The sequence below is a fragment of the Ischnura elegans genome, chromosome 12, assembly GCF_921293095.1.
Source record: "Ischnura elegans chromosome 12, ioIscEleg1.1, whole genome shotgun sequence".
NCBI classification, from domain to species: domain Eukaryota; kingdom Metazoa; phylum Arthropoda; class Insecta; order Odonata; family Coenagrionidae; genus Ischnura; species Ischnura elegans.
Window position 1 is genome coordinate 6513064 of NC_060257.1, and position 19121 is coordinate 6532184.

The 19121-nt window shown below is 37.7% G+C and overlaps 1 protein-coding gene across 1 annotated transcript in view; it reads right to left on the reverse strand.

The window, feature by feature from the left end:
- LOC124169839 overlaps positions 1-19121 on the reverse strand; it is a 135269-nt gene that overhangs the window by 21902 nt on the left and 94246 nt on the right. Inside the window, 4 exon segments of the mRNA XM_046548626.1 lie at positions 3920-3996; positions 5442-5582; positions 6512-6758; positions 14320-14535. Of these exon segments, the coding sequence (XP_046404582.1) occupies positions 3920-3996; positions 5442-5582; positions 6512-6758; positions 14320-14535 (681 nt within the window).

Below are 19121 nucleotides of genomic sequence, written 5' to 3' on the forward strand. Positions count from 1 at the left end.
TGAAACATTGGCCAAAACTTTGCATTCAACTCTCAAAGACCTACATCCCAAGACACTGATCAACATTACAAATTGGAGTCAAGAGAAAGGAAAAAAAACTCAATTTACAAAATTTAAAATACTAAATTCTGATTGTGCTCCAAACCAATCGGTACCCATTGCTCGTAATGAGAACTTACAAGTGGGGAGTGCAAATATTTAATCCAGGATCTGAATTGTTGATCCTTGGGTCAGATGCCAAAACATTGCACCCTCTTAGTCACCATAATCACGTCACTTTTTCCTTTACATTCCATTCCTGTGAGGCATAATGCATGTGCACATAAGATCCCAATTGAAAGGAAAAGAAATAGGATTGCTTTCCATGTTGTTTCTGATTAGAAAGCAATGATTGGCTATTGGATTGAATTGCTACCTATCTGCCAGGCGACTTGAATGGCAAGTTAAGGAAAAAGGAACGTGTGAATTAGTGACAACTGAAGGATATCTCACTTTCCCAGATAATTGAGAGCAGAAGTTCAGTTCTTGGATTTCAGGCTTTGATTGAAAACGATATGCGAAAGCCAACCAACCACTCGACCAGGTGAAAACCCCAAGAATTCTTCCTATCAAATCCACTATTGTATCCCTCTTCCATCTATTGACCTAATGCACTGATTTAAGAGGAGAAAAATACACAACTTTGCTAATCCAAGGGAATATCTTGAGTATGTCAAGTGACAATAAAACCACCCAGAGAAAAACATAATTCACGAATGGAAAAAAGACAGTTAAAACCATTGCACATTATGTAAACAATAAGAATATAAAAGAAAAATAAATATAATAAAATTAACTAAACAATTTGAAAATATTGTATATAAATATGCCCAGATACTTTTTACTGACACTCTATCCATCTGTGACAGTGACTTAATAAACAAGAGCCAGTCTCGTTGGCTACGGAACCAGCCTCATGTGCAGAACTAACAGTTTGATTACTCGACCCACTTGGAAGAGTCATTACTCCCTTGGAAGAATCATTGCTTTCAAAATCAGATTCATCAAATAATTGGTGTTTCTGGGTTTGAACCTAGGAAAAGACTGGTTATTCAAAGCTCGAGTGCAAACATTCCACAAAGGAACAAACCATTTTTCTAGGCCAGTGTCCTTGAACCAGTACCTTCCAAATTTACCACAAGCGTTCAACCACTTGAACTACCAAGGCAACTTCTTCCTCAACGGAGTTTGGTTGCTGTGGATTGCGGAGGATGAAATGGCACATTACGTGTACTTTGTGGAGGTGTGACAAGTTAAAAACTGCTTGGGTCCTATTCTTGGCGAATTCGAGCATGGGATTCTGATTGGTTTGCAGTGCAATCAGAATTTAGAGTTTTCAATTTTCCAATACAACTACAAGACGAGTGCTCTTTGTAAGTTGTTGGTTCCAGGGAAATTTTAGCAAGAGTCGATTGAATCTGCCTAGCAGCGCTTCTTCATTAGCATTCTTTCTGCAAATGCAACGCCCTGACCTTCGACTAGCAAGCTGGGTGATTTGTCTTCATGTAATGTTCACTCTAACCCTGGACACTTTTTGTATTAAACCTGAACTAAGAGTGCTAAGTTATCCCAAATCACCAACGATAACCTAATCTTTCAAAGATTATGTGATGACTCACGACAATAGTTATTCAGCCAGGGTAGCCACTATGATAGTATTCAAACTTTGTCTCTCCTTAAACTTTGTCCCGGCTCGAATGAATAATGATATACCAAGTCCATATATCAAGAGAGCAACTTTTCCATATATCAAGAGAGCAACTTTTCCATATATCAAGAGAACAACTCTGTAGAACAACTTTTTGTTTGAGGACACATTTTCATTATGACAGAGCTGTCACGCTGAATTTATAATGGCTACAGAGGTGGCAGCATCTTTTTCACCACTGACAGCGTTTCCCAGCCAATCCAAGAGAGGATAACTTCCCCTCTACTGTGTAGACCAACTAGTCCATAGTTCTTTCCTAGAGTAACGTTGGGGGTGATCACCCTAGCTTCCCATGCTCTGGCTTTAGCCTTGGGACTATGGGGCTATGAGCCACAAACATGCTGCACTGTGGAATTGTGTGTCTGGCAGCATAAATCATGTTGTTCTCCAAAAGCAAACTAACATTATGGCTTAGTAGTTCAAGTGGTAAAACGTCTGGCGTGAATTCAGGAGATCTGGGTTTGAATACCGACCTAGGTAAATGATTTTTCCTCATTGGAATAGTTGTACTTTATGAGCAGTTGAGAGTGACTATTGGTCCATGGTTAACTACTTCAAAAGATTAATGAATTATTTCATAGCTGATATCATCCTGATACTTTTGTATTGATAAAAAAAAAAACTTTGACCCCAACGGCTAAGTCCGAGAAATATGAAAAAACCTAATTGGTAATATAAAAACTAAATTTATCACTACATTATTAAACGAAAAACTATCCAACTCCCCATAATTAAGGTTAGCTCATATGATAGCTGATGAAAATTTATTTACAATACTGGGCTCGACTATTCATTAAAAGAATAACATATTCCCACTTCACAAATCATGCAATGTTATCTAAGTCTTTTATTAGTTCCAAAAAGAGATACAGAGATACTATGTTGACATCTATTGCATTTCACATGCCTTCTTGAGAAATAAGTTACAATTAGCCATGCTGAGCTAAATTGGTAAGTGGTAATGTAAACATAGAAAAGAGAAGGAAATCACAACCAAAGAATTTCATTGAGACTATATACTCTGGTACTCGAGTAAAGCCCAGTCAAGGTGCAAATTTTTCAATGCTAAAATCCATTGAACTCATGCTACATCAGTTTCCGATAGCATTCTTCTTCAACCATATGGCGTCAAATAAAGGTGCTCTAGGATTCGAAAATCCTTTTCCTAAACTAACCCTAAACATTAGTGTAAGCCTTGGTCGCACGAAAGAATTGTAATGAAAATCATTCTTTAAAAAAGTAAAACAATAAAAACAATGAAATTTCCACAATATTGTGGTATTGATTTCAAAATACATTATAAAATTTATGCAATGTGACTAGGATAATTAGCACACTTTCTTATCTTATGGAATATACTTTTCTTATGACTTCATTTAGGTACTTTCCAATCACGACTCACGACTTTCAAGAACAGGGTAAATAAATTGCAACAATGAGTGGTGATTTACACTGTAGCATATGATGATCAATTTCAAAATCAAACAAATAAGCAGCGAAAAAATGATGTCTTCTCTTGAAATCAATTCTAATCATTCCAATAGCAAAAGTTACTTTCAAAAGCCATTCTGTAAATTTCATCGTGATAATCAAGGCCATAAAACCAAAATACTGCAACATGGAACATTTATTTCTCCACATTCCCTATTCCGCTCTCAAAAAAGCTCTCCAGATGAACTAAGTGCACATGAAGCAGATGTTGATAATTTCGCAGCATATTTAGAATCTCAATGATGAATAAACATTTTATGAATCTTTATGTCAAACTAGAAGGCAAATATTTTGGCGAAAACTTAATACACAGAATTTAATGTTATCAAGATATAGAATAAAAATATCAGTAGCTTTCCACCACTACAATTGTTATTTGAAATACCAAATACGATTCAGTCATCCTCAGGAGACAGCATCATGAATAACGTCAAATACCATGTCATACTTTCAACAACAACTGCTGCAGTGCAAAGTTACTGTTTTTCACTCCAATGTCCGTCATTAAAACAAAGTCACAACTGAAACTGTCTACTAATCATAACCTTATCATACACCTCAGTGACTACAATGTAATAAACCTGAGATAATAAAATCAACATCAATGAATAAAAAGGAAGTAGAGCTAACATTTGAAAGAAAAAGAAAGTAAGTATGTATTGAGAAAAATGTGAAACTTACCTCAGAGGTTTCTTGAACATCATTGTCAACTGTGGATGCGGATGTGAGGAAGTCTGTGGGTGCCGAATCATCGTTAACTGCAGGCAGGAAAAAATAAACCATTGCATGAGGGTCATTCGTAAAAGGAGGTGACCTAAAAAACTACTCTCATTACCATAATATGCTTTGCAAACACAGCTTCCATTGATCATCCGCTGTAATCCAAAAGAAAATACATCACTATGGAGCTCGAAAGACTTGTATCTTCAGAATCCATCAACCCACAGAAGCTCACAGAAGTTAGGATATGCAAATATCTGACTAACGGACTTTCTCAGAAACCAAACTCGAATCTGCATTTAAAAAGGTACGCCCAAAGCACTGCGTTTAACACGTGGCATCGTGCACAATCACACCCACTGGTGCACATTTAAAGCGAGAGTGAAATTTGCCCCGTGGAATCAGAGGGCGTCCAGCCAATCACAGGAGAAAATTTCACAATGCATAATTCCAGGTTTTCCAGTGAAATTTACAAAATTACAAGTTAACCTTACATGATTGCTGCGAGTATCGAGAACCAATGGGGGAGAACTGGACTGGTACCGAGAAGAGAAAAAATTTACGAACAGACTCATCCTTAATTTTGAGTGTTGAACAAAAATTTTAAGTTTAAAGAAACAATGGCCAAGAGGATATTAAAGGTTGAAGCAATGGGGTTGTTGAAGGTTTACTTAATTCAGATGCCTGAGCATAAATAAGAAGTCATTAGTATTTTATGTATTTATTATAGATGTTCCTCTATCCTGACTGCTTTTCATTTTTATAGATAGATAAGAATTTTAAACACCCAAAATTACTTCAATACTTCTAAATATGTAATAAAGACACTTCGAAATGTTCCTCGACGAGGTAAATAACATTAAAAAAACCACAGGTTGGGCAGAAGCACAGTTCACAAAAAAGATAAAAAAACACTCACAGTAAGTACTAAATTTTCGGTGGCGTATTACCACCTTCCTCAGAGTTAGGTAGGAGACTCTTTGATCACCATATGCTAGTCTCCTACCTAACTCTGAGGAAGGTGGTATGTAATACGCCACCAAAAATTTAATACTTACTGTGAGTGCTTTTTAAAATCTTTTTGTGAACTGTGATTCTGCCCAACCTGTGGTTTTTTTATGTTAAATACTTTTAAATAATATTATATTAATGTATTTACAAGGACAAGGAATAGGTTAGTTACCAGACATTGTATTTAAAATTTAAATTTATTCAATGCAAGCGAAGAAGCTGTTTCGACCTCATGCATAGATGTTGACGTCGCCTGGAATTCTATTCTTCCTGTTTTTGAATCTTAATCAAGTCTAGAGGGAATTGACTCAGGGAGGGCTGTTGACTTCATTGAATTTCGATTCTGTTGTCTTGCCTGACATTCCACGTCTCGATGCTTTATCCATGTGTTTCAATGAAGTAAATAAGTACGTATCATAAAACAAATATTATTAAGTGAGGGGGAGTACATGCAATTCAGACAGAGCAATACCTGGAGCAGGAACAAAGAAATTCCCAGGGGGTGCAGGTGCCGCTGAGCCTGGGAACAGATCCATAGGCGGAGCCACTGTCGCTCTATTCCCACCCTTAGACGCACTGTTACCCATCACGTCCACGTAATTCTGCCTCATCTCTGCAAAGGAACACACAAATCCATCCAACTCAATGAATCAACAAAAATGCAATTCTTTTATTATAACATTTACTTCATTTTCATTAGAATGATTTTATGTTCTTTCTATACAACAGCAAAGAAAAAATTTGCTATATAATGTATACCAAATCACCACATAGTTGTATAGCAAATTTAACATAACACCTGCATTTCATAAAAACAGGGAGTCTGGATTATCTATATTTCCTTTCTAATTTTTTCATATGTCTCCACTCTTTTTTTTGTGTTTGTAAATTTATTTTGTGTATTTATAATCTCTTTAACAAAGTACCACGATATTACTGCCACAAGGGCAATACTGAACAGAAAAAAACAATCATTGCATTTTTCAGAAATTTCCCAAAAAATTTTGTTCGTGATATCAAATAAACACAAAATTATAGTAAAACAGTAAGCACATAGCCATTTCTTTAAAAACTTGTTTTTGTTTATAAATAAATATTCGACAATTTTGCATGAATTTATCAATAACGTGATCTATGGAATTTGTTGGCTTTCAGCATTTAAAGTGGGTGGATCACTTGCAATGGACTTAATTGTCCCAAAAGCGAATTTCTCACTGCTTGCCTGCTATAGACATATGCTTACACAAGTAGTTGAGGAGAATTTTGAATGTTGAACAGAAATTTTAAGTATAAAGAAACAATTGCCAAGAGGATATTAAAGATTGAAGCAATGGGGTTTTTGAAGGTTTACTTAATTCAGATGCCTGAGCATAAATAACAAGTTTTTAGTATTTTATGTATTTATTATAGATGTTCCTCTATCCCGACTGCTTTTTATTTTTTATTATGACCGCATTCTACACCATTACAGGCTGATGGGATGTAAATAAATATTTATAACTGTTAATGAAAGAAAATCTAAGACAAGAGAAACGAGCTTACTTCTGCCCCTCTGCATTTTATACATGTTATTGACAGGCGGCATGGACGTCGTTGACGCAGACAAATTGCCAGGGGCTGGCTTCCCGTGCATGCCCCCGCTTGGAGCCGAGGGGTTCGGAGCGCCACTCGAGGGGTTCATGGTCGGGATGAGGTCGGCCGCCTTTGGGGGAGGGGGAAGGTCTCCACTCGCTTCGTCTTCGTCAGCATCCATGTTCACCCATCGTTTCTTCTCGTTGTCCCACACAATCTGGACAAGGACACAAACAGGTCAATAACCCATCCACACAAATGCCAACACTGAAGAGTATGGGGCTAGGAATGCGTAAGGTAGAGTCATGGAGACCACGGAGCAGGGGCGCAGCTAAGAATTAAGGGTGGGGGGGTTTTAGGTGCAACTAATACTTAGGAGTGTGGGGGATTGCATACCCACCAGGGTAAGCAGGATTTGCGGGGCTGTCCTCCAGAAAAATTTTAAGAATTATGGTTCAAAAAGGCGAGTTTTACGGCTTTCTGATGCACATTTGATTAATCCTAACACTATGCTATAAGTAATACTGATCCAAGTAAGTAAAATGGATTAAACTTAAAAATTTACTTGAGTTCTGGGGGGGGGGGGATTTTATCCCCCAAAACCCCCCCTCGCTGCGCCACTGCCACGGAGTAATAATGAAAATGATCTCAGGCATTGGAAGTCATACCACAACAATAGCAAATGATGTGTTAGGAACGTAGACTTTCACAGCGAGATGCATTGTTGTAAACGGCTATCGGGAGCAGCTGCGTCTTGCGCTTTGTCACGCGAGCTTTTGCAGCCATTGCAGGTCACTTGACAAAGCGCAAGACACAGCTGCTCCCGATAGCCATTGACAAAAAAGCAAATGATGTATTCACAAAAGAGTAAGTCATACGAATAGATAATTAAAAACTTCTAGACTGGCTTCAGACAAATGCACCCATGGCATAAAACTGGCATAATGTTGCATAAACACATAATGAAATTATTTTTGAGTGACTATTTATTAAGTGTATCAATTTAATGCAAAAGATGAAGGAAATCAAGATCGAGTCATGATCTTCCAGTTTCAATATAAACTTGATTTTTTTGATTTTGAACTTGACCACTTCGTTTGATCTCAGTCGCATCTCTATCAGCTTATGATAACACCATCTGTTCCATGCATAAGACTTTCCTCTAAGGTCAGTAAAATTGGAAAGCACGCCCTCAATCATCAAGAAAGCATCACAATCAGTCAATCTTTCATAAAGATGTTAGAGAAACCAAACTGTTCCAAGCGGATATCCCAAAACTTAAGGGGACTGGATACCACGCCAGAAAAGTGCCGTTGCAGCAAGCTACCATTTAGGTCGCTAGGGGGCCATTTTTGCATGTAACGAGGAACTGTTTCCACTAAAAAACATAGGATATATGTAGCCTTGGTTTGTATGTCTTCACAGTTGCACACGTAAAAACCTATTAGGAGAAAAAAATTGTAAACTTCCCAAAAAAATTGCCTTTTTCTCGTGAGAATTACTCCGCTCCAAATTGAGACTCAGAGATGATCAAACATTTGAGTCAACGCTGCGTCTTTCATAATTTCAAATATATATACCGGTAGAGCGTGCATGCAACCAGATTCGCGTTATGTTCTTGAGCGTGATGGATGTTTTGGCCTTTCTACGGCTCGACGTCTATCACAGCGCTGGTGGGGACCTGGCGCTGTCGTCTTCCAGAGAAGTATCCCCCCACCTCCACTTCCCCTCTCTTTGGCGGTCTCTCTCCTTCCCCTCTCTCTCCCCCACTACCAATCCCTTGCCTTCCTTCCCCTCACACTGCTCCACTGCGTAGGGCGTCATATTCGGAGAAAAAAAATATTTTGTTTCGGGAGGCTGGAGAGTTCAAGCGTGCTACGAGAGCAAGATACACCTGTGTTTTTCGACGGGTCAGTGTCGAGATTGATTGTGGACAGCAGATTATGGAAAAACCAACTCCTTACCTGAAGTGGAGATATCGTAAGTGTTATCAGCCGAAGAAGAGGAAATATCACCCTCCAAAACCTTAGGAAGCAGGTAATTTCACAATGAAATTTAATTCATTTTGCGTTTAAAAAACGACTCTCTTGTATTAATAGTGTACCAATTATTTGAGCTTCAAGAAAAATAACGAGAACAAAAATTCCCTCCTTTGCCTGAAGCCTTATTACACATTTATTTTGTAGCAGTTGAAACCGGAAGCGTTCATTCCGAAGAATCATCGCCATTGGGTTCCGGAACAGGTGTAGTGGAAAGGTAAATATTGCTGCAAAATAATTACATTAAATCTTATACCTACGATTTAGTTGATAATAGTTCAGACATATTCAATGGAGCGCTAATTGCTAATTATAATTATCGTGTAAATTATATCACCGTCAGCAAATACGTTTTCTCATAATTCGTTTTTCCCCTTAGGCCATCATCACCTCAGCCTGGATCAGGGGTGGATACAGAAAAAACTCAAGGGGGGGGGCGCAACATATCTTGAGTTGTCTTTACTTTTATCGTAATAAAAGATCACAGTCAAGTCACAGCCAAAGTATAAGAAAATTTTATTTAAAATGATTGTAAACATGTAAAAGATAATGCCACCTTATGATATGAAAAAGTTGCAATTGTGGTTTTGCAATGTTCGGCAATACGGGCGGACCCGCAAGGGGGGGGCGCGCGCCCCCTGCGCCCCCCATCTGTATCCGCCATTGGCCTGGATGCAGCAATTGGCATGGTGGAGAAATGGACCCTAATGAACAGGATGAATATCGACGAGCTGAGCAATCAGACGTAGACAATTGCCTTCTCAGAGTTGAGGATCATTTGGAAAAAACGGATAGGTAATTGCAATAAGACTTTGGTGGATTTGTTGATTCGGTTAGGTTGAATTACTCGGAACATAATTTTGAATACGCAAACTCACAGAATTGAAAAACGCATTTTAATGCAGTTCACCGTCTCCTATTTTGTACGCCCCTAGTTTAATATATAATGTCACCAACAATCCTGTAGAGTCATACAACTCTTACGTAGCTAATGTGCATAAAATATTTATTCATTAGAAGCTATATGCATTCATTTTCTTTCAATACTTCAGTTGGAAGTTAATATTAAAACTTGAATATTTAATATATTTTTATCATGAAATCATTCACGATCAAACAACATCGCTCTCAAGTAATGAAATCCTCTTTATTACAGGTGATGGTGATAGTATCATAATGCAAAGGCTGTCTAGGGAAATGCCATATGGGCAGCAGTTACCAGTGCAAAAAGTAGAATGCGTCAACCACCTACTTAGAAATTACAGCAGTAGACTGCAAGATATTGCACGACGGCCAAGAAATTCAAAAGGGGCAGTGCCCGTTGGGTACAGGAGAACAATAAACAATAACTTGCAAAGATTGAGGGTAGCTGTGAGTGGGGCAATCTCCTTCAGAGCGAAAATGGCTGGGTCGGAAAGGGTCAAACTCCTACAGAAGGACATAGAGCAAGGATCGAATCATGTTTTTGGTGACCATAATAAATGTGACAAATACTATTGCAAAGGGCCCAAAGAAGGAGAGGAAAACTTGGTCCCTCATTTCATTAGTTGCGGCATATGGGAGGATATCACCTATGCCAACAGTCTATTATCTCATCACTCCGCTAGTTTGATATATAACGTGACAAACAATCTTGCGGAGTCCTACAACTCTTATGTAGCTAAGTACGTAGGAGGGAAAAGGTTAAATTTATGTTTAAGGGGGGCCTATGAAACTAGGTGTGCCATTGCATCGGTAGCCTTCAATGTGAAAGATGATGTACATGGCATAATTCATAAAGGACTGACGAGCAAGAGCCCAGGAGAATGCCCAAAAAAATTCTGTTTCCTCCAAAAGGAATAGGGAGTACATAAGAAAGCGACGACTGGAATTCTCTGAAACTTCAAAAAAGAAATGTCTGCGAATTGAGGGACCAGACAAACATTATGGGCTTGTTCCTGATGTACAAAGTGACATCGCATTGGCCAGCCAAGATTCCATGAATAATTTCCTATCATCACTAAAAATGGATAAAACCTCAAGGGAAAAGTTGGAGAGGGAAACACGAGAGCAAATGCTCAATGCGACGTGGCAGGCGGAAATGTGGAAAAGGTTGACGGCCTCTTTCTTTGGCCGTATTTGCAATTTAAGGCCCACAACATCTAGGGAGAAAGTGGCAGACGATATTTTGTTTCCTTCCTTCAGAGGAAACAAGGCTACAGATTGGGAAAATGCTAACGAAAAATCTGCCATCAGGGAATATGAGTCTTCAATCAAATATAAAGTTTTACCCGCAGGTCTCTTTGTTGATGACAAATTACCTTTTTTGGCTGCTAGTCCTGATGGGGTAATATCTGATGGTGAAGGCTTGGTTGAAATCAAGTGCCCCTATAATTGTAGGTATATTACTCCTGAGGAAGGAGTTAAAAATAAAAGAGCTACCTTCATGGAAGTGAAAGAAGAAAAATATAAGTTACGCAGGAGAAACAGATATTTTTATCAAGTACAGGGACAGCTGGAAATATGGGATAAACAACATTGCGATTTTATTGTGTGGTCTCCTCATGGGATTATAATTGACAGAATTCAAAGGGAAAGCAGTTTTGGGCCACAGCAATGGTGGATAAATTAAAAGAGTTTTACCTGAACTTTATGTTGCCAAAAATATGCCAGAATACACCTGGTTACAATAAATAATTGTACCGGAGTTGATGTTTTTTAATCAATACTTTCCCTCAACTATTTACCCTTAATTTCCCTTTGCACACCGGCCTCATGGAGACTAAATATGGTAATATTTTATCCCTGTATATCGCGGTGCGGCCAACAGCAGCCTTCTGCCCCGGCCACTGGTTTTTCCTGGATTATCGCATATATATTATGGCATGGCTGAGTAAGACGCATTTTTCTTTTCTCGACCAATTTTATAAATTAATTAATATTGTAACAAATTTAAGTGCGACTTCCATTAGTGCTTACAATATGCTATACATACATCGAAATAATTAATAGCTTTCAGCCGCGTGAACCGCATTGTTTATCGAGTCACGCGCGCATCAAAAGTTTCCGGCTTCAGCCTTAAGGCCGTTTTACACGAGGTACGGAATTGCGCAGGTTAGAGCTGCATTAATTTCTAAAATGGCGTGGAATTGCGCGAATGCATGAACGAAATTAAAACAGTGGCTATTTTGCCGCCTCACATCCACGCATTCTCGCATGTGTTCTAGCAATTCACCGCTTTACACGACGCAATTTTGATTGCGCCTTCGCACGTACGTCAGATTGCGCAATTCCGTGTACCGTGTAAAACGGCCTTTAGAGATGGGATTCTTACAGGGTAATGAGATCGCAATACATGAAGTTACTAATTCCACCTCTGAATACCCTTCACCAATTGTGAACCGAGTCGAAATTTTTCGTGCTGCGGCGCGACATTAATTTTCTCCGGGCATTTTCAAACGAGTAAGATAAAAAAATGAGGATATCATGACTCCTCAGCTTCAGTGCCGCTTACAGCGCTACAGACTTCAAAGTTAAGAAAAAATTAATTTTGCATGATCCCAGGGGAGTTGAGATTTAATAACTGTGTATGAATTTTTATAAATGTAATCATAAACACGTATATGTATCATATGAAATAGACCATTTGTAAAAATATTCGAATTTTAAGACATACTTTCACCTTTCATACTTGGAGTTGAAGCTTTCGAAATAGAGGTAATTTAGGATTCCTCCCAGCTGTACTAAAAATTATGCTGTCGTTGCCATCATAGGAAAAAATTATAATTGAAGTGCTCAATAAAACGGAGTATTGAAGTAATATAAACGTGGATTTTGTGAAGGATTGCAACAACAAACGGTAGAGAGAAAAATGAAACTACAATTAACGAAAAAGATACACGATTTCTCGTGTTCTCGTTTCGATTAATTATATTGTGCAATATTGGTTACCGGCGTGGAATAAGTCATGTCATACGGTATATTTTATTTTTATATTATAAATTATAAACTGCAATCTTATTTACGATGCATTCATTGAGGTACAGGATGAATAGAAATGGGATACCGTGAAGAAAGCGAGCGGAATTCAATGCGGGAACTATCCAGAGAAAAAGAGACCGACTGAAGGCCTGATCAACTAAAGTAACTCAAAAAACACAAAAAGAGTTTTTTGGGCCTCAAGAGTTTTTTTGCAACACAAACAACTCCGTGGGGTCTGCATAGGTTATCCGAGATCCCGACCGCCAGCGGACCGAAATCTGACACCGCAGAAGGGGAGTTCAGTCCCTCTCCCCAACCATGAATTTTTCTTCGCTCTCGAGTCCCCCTTCCACCCAGTCAACTTCCCCTCCAATTCAAACGCAGCGGTCGCTTTCGGAACTAAATGCCAGCGACCGTTGCAGCGGAGTTCTCCCGAAGTATCCTATCCCCTTAACGTGCACGCATTTGATCTCTGCATTTCTTCAGGGTTTTCTTCCGCGTCAGCTTGTTTGTGGACAACAGTTTCGCTGGCTATCCTGCCACCGTCTTCAGGTTGAAACTGTTGTTGCTCACGCGGAAGGAAACCCTGAAGAAATGCAGAGATCAAACCATCGCCGCGGAAACCTACGTTCTAACGTGTATGCATTTGTAAATTTTTACTACAAATAATTCATTCATGTATTGCGAGTAGATTTTTTTTTCAATCTCAAACATGTATTTTGAGTGTTTTTCGAATGTTTTATAAACATGTTTTTGTAAAACCTGTATTGAAAGAAAAGAACAGTCAAGTTTTTTCGATTAATCGATCTTTTGGTCCAAATTTTGATTTTTGTTGAAAAACTGAGGTTTTAATTTTGATTAAAAATCAATTGATTGAAAAATCGATTTTGAACGACATTTCTCCATCACTACACCCACACTCCCATTCAGTCTGCCCTTGCCTACAAGTGGACTTCAACAGCAAAAGTCATCAAATCAGATCTCCTGAAGTTGGTACAACTGGGCCAAAATAGAGTTTTACAGGCGAGAGATCGAGGTAATCAAAATCAATTCATATTATTCAAGTTTTGATCCAAACTTTGCTTCTCCACTTTGATCTTGACCTAAGAAAACATCACCCATCCCATGTGAAAGACTTTTCTCTGAGGCTGGTGAAATTGGAAACCACACCTAGAAAGCATCTCAGTCAGTTCATCTCTTTTAATATCTTTTTTCGAAGTCTCCAGCGTTAATTTGTGGAACTGCTTCATCATAAAATAAAAACACTTTGTTCTATTCCAGACTTTATTTTAAATAGTACGACCCTGGTTTATGCATATCATGCTATCAGCAGGTGATAGATAGCATGAAATGCAGAAACTCGGGTCGTACTATTTAAAATAAAGTGTGGAATAGAACAAAGTATTTTTATTTTATCATCTCTTTTAATAATTTTAGTGAAGCTGAATGGTTCCAAGCGGTGACTCCTAAACTTTAATGTGTGTGCATTTGCAAATTTTTACTTTTATAATTCATGCATGCATTCTAAGTAGATTTTTCACTGTTACACAAATGTGTAATTTGAGTGCTTTTCGAATGTATAATAGACATGTTTTGGTACAAACTGCTTTTGTTTAAATAACCATCGATTTTTTTGGATTCATCAAACTTTTGGTTCAAATTTTGATTTTTGTAGAAAAGTCGAGCTTTTGATTTCGATTAAAAGTCCTTTTCGACCGACATTTTTCCATCACTATACCCGCAATGATTAGCTAGAGTAAATTCTTCACAATATCTTACAGAAGGGTTTTTGTCATCGGGGAGGTTCATCTGGTTCTTAGGCCGCAAGGAGAACTTGCTGAGTAGGCCGCCCAACCATCCGCTCCCCCCTGACGCTCCACTGCTGCCCTTCCCGTCCAACGCATCCTTCTTGGACTTCTGCGAGGAGTTGTCACTCGCCCTCCAATTGGCAGCCGGAGCACTGGAAGAAGACGACGACCTCCGCTGCCCAGGAACCTAGGTCATTCAAAGGACACAATTACAGTCACGTCACCTCCACAGAGACACCGACAGAAGATATATAACATAAGCAGAATGTTAAAAATTCGTGGAGACCATGCCTAACCACTTCAGGCTTTTCCAAAAGAATCTCAACAGCCAAAAACCAGAGAAGCACACACACACTCACTATTACATAATTTGAGGGCTTACTCTCCTAATCTTAAGTCTTTGTTTCTTAGTTAAGCAAATATGGCACCCAAGAAAATGGAAACAAAGGTAATGTAGGTAATACACTTCCATGATATATTGCAGCTGTGAATCACATTAAAATTTTCAAAATCCAATCCAAAAGACACTTGATAGCCAAGATGCATTATTCTAATGATTACATCCGACTGATCCCATTAACAATTATTGGCATGACTATTTAGATGATGAAGCATATTCATGTACATGCGCTTGTTTTACAATTTGACGTGCATTACATTATTGAAGTATGAAGTCCTTAGACAAATAAACATTATTACCACAATTATCATTAACATAATACTTCATTGGGCACTTACATGATAAGTTTTGTACCCATAGCATGCAATTTATATGAGAATGATCACTCAAAACATACTATTCTGGACAACTTTCACAATTATAAACACAGTAAAACTTTATGAAGGCCAGACCGATAGTCAAGTCGGTGAGAGCTGTCTCATGACAGGTATAAGGGTTGACCGAGGGAGTCCCTATGCAAGGGAAGGTGAGGATGTGCATTTTAAATTACGGTCAACAATTGACTGAGCAACACAGTTGCCAGGGTTCTCTGTCTCCTTTCTCCTACACTGCGATAACTCTGGCCAGCTCAGCTGTAACTCCTTCAGGACATTCAAAAAGGATCTCAACAACAAAAAAAAAAGAGCTGTACAAAAACACACACAATAGAAAATGGAGAGCTCACTCCCCTTATAACCTGGTTCTTGATTTTTAAGATCAAACTTTCTACCCTGATTTTATATAATTTTTGATTAGATACTTCCAGAACAAAATTTTATACTCATGCCATGAAATTAATAATAAATCACTCAAACACAAACTTTTGCAGCCAACTTTAAAATTTTCACAGACATGTCTCATGGTACATGTGCATTTTACAGAATATTAATGTCTTAACTAATAATAAAATATAATAAAAATCTGTTAGAGATGAGCTATATAGCAAAATTACATTAAAAATGCACAAAAGATTTTCAGTTATTAGACATCTTCTGAAAATTTTTTTAAAAAATATATGACATTTGGTCACTAATGGGAGGCCATAAAATGAATTTTAAGAGGACATTATATAAAAAACACCAATTCCATAATATAAAGAACTGAGATTCATAGACTGGAGATTGGACTATCATAATATTCACTCAATTGCAGCATGATCACTTATGGTTATGTAGAAAACATACGATTTCACCAGAACTGATCGTCACTTTCCCTGATACTCTTTGGCACACTGACATTCCCTGAATTTCCAGGTTTTATAAATGTGTGGCCAACCTATTAACATGAGTAGAATGCTGTAGATTGATCCATTGCTACTTTTTGAAAAAACTGCTAAAAACCATTTACAGTGGTACAGGACAAATTACAAGTGACGTAATTTTCCTGCAAAATAGAAAAATACAGAACAGCAAACAAATAGTTCTCATATCACTCAAGTTCTATTTGATCAATCCAGAGTATGAATTTATACCGTGAAGTTACATAATGAATTTTTCAACAAAAAATGGGCATTTTTTTGACCAATCATTGGATAAACAAAAGACTCACGGAGGTTTAGAGCACGGCACCAAATTTCTTACAAATACCTCTCGATATTCTTCACCTTCTTTATAGCTTTACATCTTCCAACTGGTTTCACCAACAGTAACAAATAACTCACATTTCTCCAAGTGTTATTGACACCTTTGGTCCATTGGAAAATGTAAAATTTAGGTTATGGATGCCAACAAAAATGATTGAGTAAAAAAATATAACATGCTCAATCACAACAAGCTAAACTAAGAACCACAACCAGGCAAAAAAGCATGTAGTAAACGAAAACAAAGTACCGTACATGTTCAACAAATAGGATATAAAAAAAACCTCTAATTGTACAGAAATTCTCTTCGAGTCATTTATATTTGTAATTTTAAGAAAGAAAAATTAATCATGATGAAAAGATTCCACTAATGGAAATAGTAATTAACATTCCAGACATGGACCTAGTCATTCAAATTTAACAAGATTCGCACTGGATTATATGCATATTAAAGCAAACCTAAGCCTCATCAGTCATTTGAGATAACTTTCAAGATTTTTGCTCAACTATACAGTCCATTAGTTGCAGAAATTGATAATTACACATTGAGTCTTTAAAAATTTTACGAAAAAATTCATCAAATATTTTTATTCAACAAATTTAAAGCACTTCTGTCTAATGTCTGTCATAGATTCTTTCTACCTGCAAGTTTACCAAAAATTAATCCTACAAGATACCTTTTTTCATCTCACACAATTAAATGCAGAAGCAGGGGAATGTTATGTATTTGCCAAATTTTCACTAACAGTGTAAAATTTCTCCAATAGAGAAGTGGCAGAAAAGTAATGATGAATTAATAAACAACAGGAAGCTATCCAGTTACTAGAGGATACTCTGTATAAATTACAATTAAACTGTAGCATAATCCAGAGAAATGAGAATATATTCAAAGATAAGCACCACTGAGGTTTTTCATGAGAGAGTATTATTTTTGTCTTTTTTCCTCCATCAATGACAAAACGTTATTCATTATTCATCTACACTTAAATAATTATATGAGGAGAATCCACACATGTGGCCTTAAACTTTCATATTACCAGAAAGCTGTCACCAAGCAGAGCAATAATATCATCACTACACGGAATGATGCACACATCGAAAAGGGATATTGCCAATAAATCAAGTCATCTTTCAATCTGTTAATCTTTAAGATAATTGGCTGATAATTTGCATCCAAATTGTTCTGGAAATCTCATCCTACATTGCCAGCTCCATGATATTCTCTCCTACTTTGCTATCTCACTTAGCAATGCAGATGAAAGGGAAGCAAACAACCATTTACAAGATACCTGTATCATAGGCAGATCTGAGAGGGGGGGGGGGCACAAAGTACCGTACATGTTCAACAAATAGGATATAAAAAAAACCTCTAATTGTACAGAAATTCTCTTCGAGTCATGTATATTTGTAATTTTAAGAAAGAAATTTAAGAAATTGCCCCCCCCCCTCCCAAGACCCCTGAAAAATGTGCAAGATTTTTAATACGGTCTGATTATCATTGCGTTCATTTTGTATTATGAGGCATCCTTGTGCACCCTTCCCCCTCCTCCCCCCCCCCCCAGAACAACCTCCTGGATCTGCCCCTGATTAGTATCAACGTAAATACAGTTACAAAATAAAGATTATTGCAAAAAAGTTATGCAAAATTGAAAGGAACAACAGAGAGAACTCTCAAAGTCCATGCCGAGTACTTTAAATACTTGCATAATCAACCACATAATGACAATTAATTGCCCTCAATGGTACACCCAATGGTATGGAAAGCCAAGCACGTCTGTGGTTTGATTCCCAGTCAAGGGGAATTTTGTGACATGGCAATTTTATTAACTTCACAGCCATTCATGTGGCAGGATTGCGATATACCCCACATCATGACAGATTACCTAGCAGGACCTAGCTCAAATTTGCTTCAGTCAAGCAATTCGAATCTACTGTAGGAATTCCATGACTGCATGGTTCTCCAAATATGACAAAAAGACATTTTTTACCGGACTTTCCGATGGGGATTTTCAAAGGCTTCCCCTAGATTTGAACCCAGAACCTTTAAATCAGCAGCCGAATGATTAACTCATTCAGCAACAATGATCCTCACTGTATACTACATGTCAAAGAGGTTTGCTCTTCTTTAATCACAACGAGAGTATTAAGTTAAAAAATGGGAAGTAGTGAGGACTTCCACTCTCCGATGCATTACATTACTACAAAATCTAAATTACCATTCTTCCCTCTCAAAGAGACTTCTAGGAATTAACTAAAATATGTACTATAACTGTGCAAAGAATTGTGATTTCTGTGTAGCCTTGTCATTTCAAAATAGTCAGTAGAGTCAATTTTGAAAAGGCTTGCTCACAATTTTTTTCTCAAATGTAATGCAGTTTTAAAAAGACACATTTCTTTCAATTTTTTTATCCGTTGCTTAATTCTTAAGCTATTTGTGACGAAAAATCAAAAGCCTCGACACTTCTGCAGAAAAGTTGATGATGTCACAAGCTCATGCGGATCAAGTCACTGCTTCCCAGCCACTCCTGGGCCTTGTGCTTCGGCCTCCTATATCCGGTCGCTGTTTTCATAATTTCATGACAGATTCTCCCTGACGACTATATGCAAAACTTTTAACCTGGTATTACTTGTGCACAAGTTTTGATTACGGTTACTTGCATATTACTGACAAAAGGATAGAAACGCGATTCGTATCTTCACAGGATTACACCAAGAAAAACTCACCTCCAATGAAGCAAATCTCCAGGAGTCTACA